At 40.9% G+C, this 10,167-nt stretch overlaps 1 protein-coding gene across 1 annotated transcript; it reads right to left on the reverse strand.

Moving 5' to 3' along the window:
• Positions 1-1,203: 1,203 nt before the first annotated feature.
• LOC110986017 (protein CREG1-like) lies at positions 1,204-9,678 on the reverse strand. Its single transcript, XM_022247589.2, has 5 exons — positions 9,470-9,678; positions 6,879-6,938; positions 5,963-6,133; positions 4,097-4,199; positions 1,204-3,550 (listed from the first exon to the last, which is right to left on the reverse strand). The coding sequence occupies exons 1-5, from the start codon at positions 9,521-9,523 to the stop codon at positions 3,348-3,350; spliced, it is 591 nt and encodes a 196-aa protein (XP_022103281.2). The 5' UTR covers positions 9,524-9,678; the 3' UTR covers positions 1,204-3,347.
• Between the last annotated feature and the right edge of the window lie 489 nt (positions 9,679-10,167).

Here is a 10,167-nt window from a genome sequence, read left to right on the forward strand (position 1 = left end):
ACCAACCATGTAGCTGGCATTCTTGAGAGCATTTTTAATTAGTGCTGAGAATCTTGTGGTCCCTTTGCTAAAGCAGTTTTTGTAAATTGGGGTGGATGTTAATTTATTTCCCCAAAATCCTCCCTTAAGGAAACCCAGTGGTACGTTTTATTGGACTGAAATGTAAGCATTCAAAGGAAATCTCTGGGACACCTTTCATCATTCCTGCTACTGTAAGTTCATGTTTGGAGTCCATTACGAACAGAAGTCTTACCCTTTATTTTTTTTCCCAGTTGTACTTGTCTTTTTGAATTGTTTGGGTCATGTGTCCTTTGACCTTCCATTAACCAAGTCTGTACAATACCCATCACATGTTACACATTTAAACATGTTTTCCTTTGTGCGATAAGCATGAAGTTCACATGGTGCAGATCAGCAGTAAGACAAGGTAAACACGTTTTTCCCGTAAACTAGTAAAGAAAAGGTCCTCGACAGGAGTGGACAAACTCGTTCATGTTGGGGAACAGGTCGTGTGACCCCTGAATTTGAGGTCCTAGCTGATCCACCTTAAGAGAGTCATGTGATGCTCAGTTTTGACGGCAGTAACCCCAGTGTCCATCCATTTATGGTATTGTACAATTTTTAAAGTTGAGCTGGGCTCTCTTCCCTGATCAGCAACATGTACCTGTAGATATGCATTATAATCTGTAATAACAGTCGTTTCTATTTTTAATCTGAATTTACAAGGAAAGCTCTCGAAAACATAAAGTACAGATGTGTGCAGGTGTCACTTCTGTAAGTGTATTGTCAACATCAAAAAGATTTCATGCTCAAGGAGCTTGTCATGCAAACCACCCACAGCGGAACAGTCAGCCCACAGAATCTCGGGACCTACACCACCACACGCAAAACTCCCAAAGGGTGACCATCCCTTAAACTCTCCAGACTGTACGTGGCTGCACTAGGATGTTTCTGGCCATGAACTGCTTTCAAGGCATATCGGCATGCTCGTCAGTATGTCGGGTGTCATACCTAATTATCCAGAATCAATGCACAAATCCCTAACTTTCACCGTCTCTCTCTTACAAATGCATTCGCACCATACAAAACCGTAGGAAAATACATGCAACTCTAGAAAACATGGAGTGTGGGTGGGTATGGTGCGGGATGGTGGTTGGGGCGTTCCAGACAGCAAACAATCACTAAAGACCGGATTACAGAGTATTCTTCTGACGAGAGATTGTTTATTTGCATGACATGGTTTTTTGATCACGTAAAACATTTTACTGGTTTTAAAAACCATTAGGCGTGGAGCACTGTTAATGCACATGCAAACAAATAATACGTATTTGGAAAGTCTTCAAATGAACAAATTTACATGTATTTAGAGTGCCTTTTAAGAAAAACACTTATAGAAATTTGTAAAATCACATCTGAATGTTCAAATGATAAAGTATGCCATATTTTGGTATTTTCAACATTTTTATTGCAGTATGTTGCATTTCTCACTTATTTTTTTTCGGGGTTAACTTTTTTCTCATTTATGAAAGCACATGATAAAAGCCACGCAATGGCACTTTTCATGACAGCACATGATAAAAGCTATGCAGTTGCACTTTTCAAGTGCACCAGAGGCAATACATATTGCCAACCAATTCAGTCACTCTATTTACGATTTCAAAGTCTTCATAATGTAAGCTGCAGACATACAGAAAGGTTCCTTTTCAAATTACTTATACATGTACCATGAAGTTAAAAAAAGATTAAGAGAGTCTTTTGCACAAAAAAGGAGTTAAATAGAAGTGAAAAAAGTTTTGTTATCTAACTTGTATATTGAGTACTTGGATATAGGTATACTCATGTCCTCTGCTGATTTTTACTTGGGGTGTATAATTGCTGGAGAATTTGTTTTCCCGCCAAATCCCAGAGCAGAAGTTCAGTACTCTCCAAGTCATATTTACTACCAATGTCAGGACTGTTGCCAACACATGGAGTCAGCATTACTTGAAGAATAGAATATTACTGGATACAAAGAAATCCATATATTTTACACTTCATCTCTCATCTCTCTAAAAGTTACAAGGCAAGTACCTTCTATAAACTTGTCTTAAATATGCCCATGGTGTTTAATATCTGGCAGTATACCCTGTACTTCTAACTCCATAAGTAGTAAACTACAGCTCTCAAATACTCGGTTTCATGAACTTAGACCTTGCTCATTAACAGAAAGAATCCATCGGGCTGTCACATACTTTTCCTCAAAATGCACGTCCATGTATAAAGGCTACAGGATAACCGAACAAAGATATCACCCAGGACACATTCTTCTTCCACTTCTGAGAAAATGCCCCCCTCCCCCCAAAAATTGTTAATCGCATAAAAATACTACAGATCCTTATCGATTCAAGCGCACGTCACCTGACTTCACTGGAAAAGAATTTCCAACTGTTCATGAGAAGTCATTCCTTTCTTCAGCCAAAATCACATACATGTATTGAACTTTATAGTACTGATACATACATGTAGCAAATTATTAATTGCGTGTAAAAGGAACACAACAAACACAGCTTCACTGACCAAGTTTCTACGACAGATACAACGACGTTAGTGCTTCAAACAACCAATGATGTTGCTCTGCAATATGTTGGAGGTGGAGACTGGATTAACTTTAGCATGTTCAGTGTCGCTTTTCTGTTTTCACCGGTCAACCCCTCGTTTTTCATCAAGGCCAGAGAAGTGCAGCACTGTATGCTGCATAATACAATAGAGCTACATGAAAGCAGTACATACAGTGGAGATTAATGCATTAATATCTCGACCTCATGTCTTTCAGCCTGAAGTTGCTTAGAGAGCACCACTAAGAAAAACATATTTTCTCTGATTTTATCTGTTCAAGTGAATATTGAAGCATCCAAATCAAACACTGTCATTTGTCTTCAGAGCTCAACTATAACAAGCTAACAAGGGCTTTTTTCTGTTCATGCCAAGATGCAAATTCTGAATGTAGATTGTGTCATTCTGAGAAAACAAGGGGAACAATGCCTATACGCATCGCTTGGCATCCAAATGGGCTTATCCACTACGAATCTAAGCCAAGATTCCCCTCATTTTCTCGAAATGACGCAATCTACATTCAGATTTCGCATCTTGGCATGAACAGAAAAAACAAGCCCTTTTAACTTGTTATAGTTGAGCTCTGAAGATAACTGACACTGCGTTGGATTTGGATGCTTCCATACTTATTAGAACAGATCAAATCAGAGAAAATGTTTCCCTTTGAGATGCTCTTTAAAATGTATTCACAATTCTTTCCAACATTTTGTGATATTGGTCCCACATGCATGCTAAGCTTGCGACCGTCTCTGCCTCTACTTGGGACTGGCCTTGAAATAGTCATCCACAGAGACATTTCTGTAGCCGCCAAAGTAGTCCAGGAGGAGGATCTCCTTGATGTCCATCTTCAGGAAGGTGTACTCGTGAAAATCCCAAGTGACCATGTTTGGGTGGCGTGGGAAGAGGGCAGCTCGGGCTGTGGCATTTCCCGCTGTGTCTTTGATCAGATGCAAGTTGCCTGTGGGATAGGGAAGAAAGTTATTGAGACAGCAATGCAACTGTAAAGGAAAATCTGAACAACAAAACCTGAGTCAAGGTCATGAAGGTGTTTCTCTTGATGAGATTTTCCAGCACTTCCTGCGTAGGAGTGGCATACACAGTGTGGACCACTGCACAAAAGAAGTCCACATAATTTAGGGTGTGATGGCGTAGTATGGATTCGCACACGTCCACACATTGATTCCCCCTCTCTGAAAAACAGTTTCAGAGGCATTTTGGGATCAAGGTTATCCGTGGCAAAATGTAGAGGAACAGTCCAGGAAATAAAAAATCCAGCTCGAAGGAGTTATCCTAGTTAGAGAAAAAGAGCATATTCCTCAAGTTTCCTTAACCACAGGAGAACAAAGGAATGTCCACACTTTGTATGTAAAACAGGTATGTGTGTGTTTTTAAAAGACTCATGATTTCAGACAAGTTCAGTGCAAACCTGGTGCCTGCCCCAACACCACTCTCCCAACGCAACCAAGTCTTCCAATCAGGTATCCCAATTGTTAGCTCATCTTACCCCTTAACATCAGCCGAGCGCACATTGGCCACTCTGGGTCACCGTCTTTCGTCAAAAGGCAATCTTTCAATCCAAACTGGGCCTCGCTGAATGTCAGTGTCACCTGAAAAAAGAAAGACAAATGAGAAGTTCCTTGACAAGACTTTACAAAATGCTTCAATTCCACTGGAGTTTTGAAGGATTTGGCAGGATTTGTAGAACAGCCCAGCCATTATTTAACACCAATGATAACTTAGACGAACATTCATTGATCAGAAGCCACCAGTCACAAGTCAAACTCAAGCCATGTGACAAATGTGAGTCACTAACTGGGACTATTAACCCTAACCCTCCTCAATCCTCCAAAATCCTTGGGGTGGTTTGGGGCAGTTTTGGAAGATTGATGGTGAATGGCAAAAGTGCATGGCTGATTGCAAAAGATGCCATGCATGAAGGTCGTGGGTAAGACCTTGTGTTGTTTTTGTTTGTTCATGCATAAATTCAGCCTGATATTTCTTTTGAATCAACCGCACTGCACAAGAATGCCAATTTGCACTGCCTCAACATAACGACAGGAATTGCCAGAGGATCTGAAGGATTGAGGCAGTAGGCAAGCCTTCAAGAAACATTTCCAGGAAATTTTGGAGGATTTCGGAGGATTGAGGGAGAATCAATATCATATCAGTCAATATTTGTTTGAAAGCACCTCTACCATGGATCCTGCTTGATTTGAGCAATAGCTGATTCGTGTGATCTAAATGCTCATAAAAAGTGTGTCTCAATATTTTAGAAATTTGTTGAAAATACACTTCAAAATGCATTCAAGGCGCACACCAGAATATTTGCAACACAAAGAAAGTGGTTACGTGTACTGAGTTACAGTTGCTATGGACTTCGGTACATGTACATGTGCACCTGTACTTTGGTTCCTATGGGTATAGTTCTTTTGGCTGTGAAAAGCAAATCCTGCCGAAAGGTATTTATAATTAATGGACATGTAACAATAAACAAGTACACATGTTTTACCAAATCTTTAGTTCTTCCTATTTTTGCATCAAAAGCATAAGCACGCTGACCTGTGCAAATCATCAACTGCATCTGGGCCAGCAACAGCAATCGGGCTAATTTGAAAGCCAGGCTTCCCATGCAGTCACATGGCTACCACAGAGAGAGGGATTGGACTGTCAGTACGCAGACTGCAATTTGGTGAATGGTACTGATCAGGCAGTCTTAGGGGCTGGATATTGCAACTTGTCTGACAACAATGGTAGCGTACTATGTACACACCGTATCCCAGCATGAAAGGACAAAGTGGGAGTAATGAGTGACCATGGAATAATTATAATTATAATTATTAATAATCATTTGACCATCACAAGAACAAATAAAGCAAAACTGAACAAAAATTGAACAAAAGTTTTAACACATTTTGTGACTTTTTAAGGCCATTTCTGTCATATTGATCGTAGAAACACAGAGGTGTCCTGTGGGCATTTCAAGCTTTGGAAGTAATCGTGCACATAAACATCATACATGTACATTGTACCCCTACATATCCAAATCCCTTGAACGGCTGATATGTCATGGAGATTTGGGTTATCCGGCTTTGAATTAATGAGAGTTTACGCTACATAGAGAATATTCAATACATTCCTCATACTTTATTGGATGGTGAATATATTGATTATGAAAAAATCTCACATCGACAAAACCTGAAGTACACGAAAAAAAATGTGACAGTAGTGCAATAAACCAGCGGTCAAATTATATAGATGTGAAGTTGTCACTTGGTCTTGCCCAGGATTAACAATCCGTTTTAACAAGTTCAGCAACACACCGAGGAATACATGCGGGTACTCATGCCAGACATAACGGGGCTGTGCTTACTCGGCTATCCTTGAGAATATCTTTCACCGTAGAGGACAATGCTGCGTGATACATGTAGGGAATGCCTGAACTCTTATCGACCGGGCCATCACTGACGGAGGAAGGGTTGGGAAATGGTTGCCCCAGATAGGCCTCATTGGATGAATATGTGGTCACGACGCACCAGTTAGCCTGCACCACACGAGGAAAGTTTGAAAAAGAAAGTCAGTTCTTTAACCACACGATTCTTGAACATTTTTAACAGCACGGCAAACACATTTGTATGTAATACCTCTGTAAAAGTCTGGTGCTTTATGAGGAATGTACCCTGCCCTTTCAAGTGACTGTAAAATATGGGAGAAATCATACATGTACAACTTAGAATAGTTTCATGAGCGATGGTAAAAACTGTGACCCACCACCCTAAAGCGAGGCTGACATGGCTGAGGTACATGTAGGTAACTTCATAACCCTGAAATAGAAGCATTTACAATGTTCAGATTTTCATGGGAGTTTTACAGCTATTACTGCCCATAAGAAGCTTACTGCAGACAGAATTTCAATTTCACATGGATCACTCTAAAGTGTAAAAAAGCTGAAGGAGAGGAACTGTTCAATACCACAAATGCCCACTTCAGCCTGGTTTTGGGATGGTGGGTCACAAGTTCTAAAGAGAATTTCAGGGAAGCCAAAACATAACACAAACCAAAACTTCATGAACTGTGCATGATCTATCTAATCTATCTAACAAGAACACAAGGCAAAAATCTGTGGATTTCATTGATATCTTTTGCCAGAAACTCCCCTCCTCACAAAAAAACCCACAATTCAAGGCACTTTCCTATTAACAATTGCTCGAACAGAAGAAAAACCCTTTGGAGAGACATACAAAGCGGCACTTTTGTGGATATGTTGTACAATGTACATGTACAGGTACCTTATGGACGATGTAACGTGCTCTCTTTGCTAGTTCACCATGTGGAGGGGGGTCTGCACCCTGTCCAAAAGAACAACAGAACTAAGTTAACAAAGGTTTGGTATAAAAGTGCACGTAGGCATATAAGCCTTATTAGCAAACACAAGAAAAGGGAGCTTTAGAAATGGGAAAATTCAGAATAAACAAAAGATTTTACCCAAACCAAAGAGCACCTTTCTATTGTTTCCGCCATGCCTAAAACAGGTTAATGAGAAGCCTTGTGTGGCTTTTGGGCAAAAATCTTTCACAAAGTTACTGACCCTTCAGGGTTGGACTGATGGCATCAAAAATTAGGGGGAGGGGGCATAGTGCCCCAAAAAATAAAACATCTGTCATTTCACTCTTTCTTCACATTTGAAAAGATGATCCTTGAACTACGTACCTTAAAAAGCAAAATTTAGTAGGGAAAATATCAAGGCAGTTACTTAGAAAACAATTAAAATTTTCCAGAGCAGCCTCATACATGTAGGATTGTTTGAGCACAGGGCGCCAAGTGATGTACACACATATGGAACTCTCTCTGAGCTGGAGTTACCAACACTAATAAATTCATTGAATATAACAAAATAAAACTAGTCCAGTCTATCACAAGTCCTTTCGCGCGATCAGTCACGAGAAACAGGGTACCCAATGACAAAGGAATGTTTCTGTCACAGTTTATTGGAATAGCCATGATAGCTTGTGATTTGGCTCAACCCTGATGACATGTCACAGATTTGTGATGGACTCATGGGGAAGGGCGATGGACTCGATGAAACACTGAATGATGGACACTGAAAAATACATGTACAGCCTACACGGTAATTAAATTGTCTAAAAATCTGCCTGATAAATCATTCTCCTCTGCAGTAGCACATCTGGCAATGGAAAAAAGAAGACTTCCAAGTAAGTTTCCAAAGTTGGCTTCAGGGTTAAGCGCTTTTGTGTTTCGGAGTGACCAACTGCAATGAGTCACAAGGCCTAAATGCAGCTGCACTTGATTATGTTATGCACAGATTATGAACAAGAAACTCCAATCTCTCGCACCTGCTGATGTGAGTGATGTTCACCATGCCCAACTCAGTGACTGTACACATGTACATGTACTTGGCAGCAACATACAGACAGGAATACCAGAAGCCTTATCGCAAATACCGCGTGGGTGGGTTTGCACAACGGTAGAAAGGCATTGTGGGAAGGAAAAAGGAGCAATGTTTGCTCATTTTTCCTTCCCATAATGCCTTTCTATTAAATTGTACAAAATCACCCATGCACTATTTGCGATAAGCAGGTGATGAGATTTTTGCTCTGTAATGGCAACTATGCAGGCTACGTTATCACCAGGTTACTAAAATAACTGTAGGCCTAGTACTTAGTTCATGAAGTACAATGTAGTACAAAGTTCATGGCATCCAAGACGTTTGACACAGTCGTGTGTTAGGGACCATTATGTAGGCTAATAAATTTTTCAAGTATGTTTATTTATATGTCTCTTTCGAAGTCATCTTGGAGAGGATGTCTTAAGAAACATTTTGATATCAGTTTGGATTCCATCGGACTCTGCAAAGCAAAGAAATACTGATTTAAAGCAGACATATTTTGAGATGTTTGGACCATGCCTTTAGGTCCTCCACTAGAAAAATGTACATGTATATGATAAGAGATATTTTTAGATGTATGGACCATGCCTACATGTATGTAGGGCCTCCACTCTGATAACATGTCATAATAAGGCCCTTTTCCAATACTGGACTTGGGCTCCGTCTCAGACTTCGTTCCCAAAACCAATCCCCGATTGTGGGCCTGAAGCGTTTAAATTAAATTGGATTACTGTAATTTCTGGCTCTCTTGCATCTTATTTGATGTTCTGTGGCACTATTAGACTGATTACTGCGCTTACAGCTTCAAAGTCAGCTAGTAAAAAAACAGTTGAAGCCTGAGACGGAGCCGAAGTTGAGTATTGAGTATTAAAACGGCCTAAGTGAAATTTGGCTGAGAAATTCCTAGGCATTTACTAACAGGTAGAAAACACTTTTTGAGAGGTTTTTGAGACAAGTCTCATACACATGTATGATGTACATGTACGTTACTTTATGCACTGGGCCATAGGGATCAAGTATTGTCCGTACATACATATGAGTTGGAACTCTTTCCCTATGGCAGTTGGTACTTAGCCTCACACTGTAGTAGCTCTCTTTTACAATCTGTCTCTTTTCTGTCGCCACCACATGCACAGCCCTACTTCAAGCTCAAGGCATGTCTTTAATGCCTGAAATCCATGAAATCCAACCTGCAGGATTGTCACAAACTTCGAATCCTAATATCTTCCGAAGTGAGAATGACTTGACAATTTTAGTTACACCGGCGTATTCCTCAGAGTTTGGGCTTTTATATGAGCACGGTAAAGTTTTCAAAAATCGTATATTTTCCGATGTTTGGCGCCTTGAATGAGCCACCACAGCTCTACATATGTACGTGTGGGGCTTGTCTGTTTTCCTTCCACCATGGTCAGACAGAAAGAGCGGTTTACCTCAGTACTTGAAACCGGTATTCTACCTCTACAGTTTACTCACTCCGATCAGTGTGCAGCACAACAGCAGGGCGATTGCAGTCACCAGGGATACCATTGTGTGTTCAAAGAGGATCGCTGTTGTTAATGAAAATGCATGAAATGAAGAGGCCCTCTGCCTTTATATACTAGGAAGTGTGGTCACACTCATGGACCCTTGTTACGCAACGCTTGTCACGAGTGAACCTGTAATGCGCAACGCAAACAAAATGTGCTGTATGGTGTAATGTGGCGTCACGTGCGCTCTTCCGACAAAAGCGGGGGCGCCCTCCTCCTCAGAGCGCGGCGCCGGACGATCAGGGTGCACTGGACCAGTTCAGGCCCCATTGAAAACAGTGTAAAATCAACCAAGTTTGGAGCCCCATGGCAGGCAACTGAAGTCCCTGAGGCCTCTCAAACAAACAGATTTCATTTGATTTTCAATTTTTAGTAGGTTAACGAATGAATTTTTTAATTATCCGCCCAAAACAAACTCACCCCCCAAGTACAGTGAATGTTGCCAAGGCCTCCCAGCGGCCATTTTTCAAATGACATCCCTCACCTTCCTCGGGCTCTTCTGACTAATTTTCAATCCCATTTTTGTCTGCTTTGCCCCCAGATGGGTGCCCCTGAATCTACAGAGATGATCCTGGGCCATACTGACGCAATCCCACCATTTCTTGGCCCAAACAGACCCGCCTTTTTTTGAAAAAATCTCTGGGG

The sequence above is a fragment of the Acanthaster planci genome, linkage group LG14, assembly GCF_054643075.1.
Source record: "Acanthaster planci isolate LZ-2023a linkage group LG14, COTS_SCS, whole genome shotgun sequence".
NCBI classification, from domain to species: Eukaryota; Metazoa; Echinodermata; class Asteroidea; order Valvatida; family Acanthasteridae; genus Acanthaster; species Acanthaster planci.

Bases quoted from the DNA above. Each gene is read 5' to 3' on its own strand.
- LOC110986017 (XM_022247589.2), bottom strand. From the start codon at position 9,523: ATGGTATCCCTGGTGACTGCAATCGCCCTGCTGTTGTGCTGCACACTG. The intron at 6,939-9,469 runs GTGAGTAAACTG...TCTTTTGGACAG, and splicing joins TGTGCTGCACACTGATCGGA to GGTGCAGACCCCCCTCCACA. The intron at 3,551-4,096 runs GTAAGATGAGCT...CCTATCCCACAG, and splicing joins CGCTCGGCTGATGTTAAGGG to GCAACTTGCATCTGATCAAA.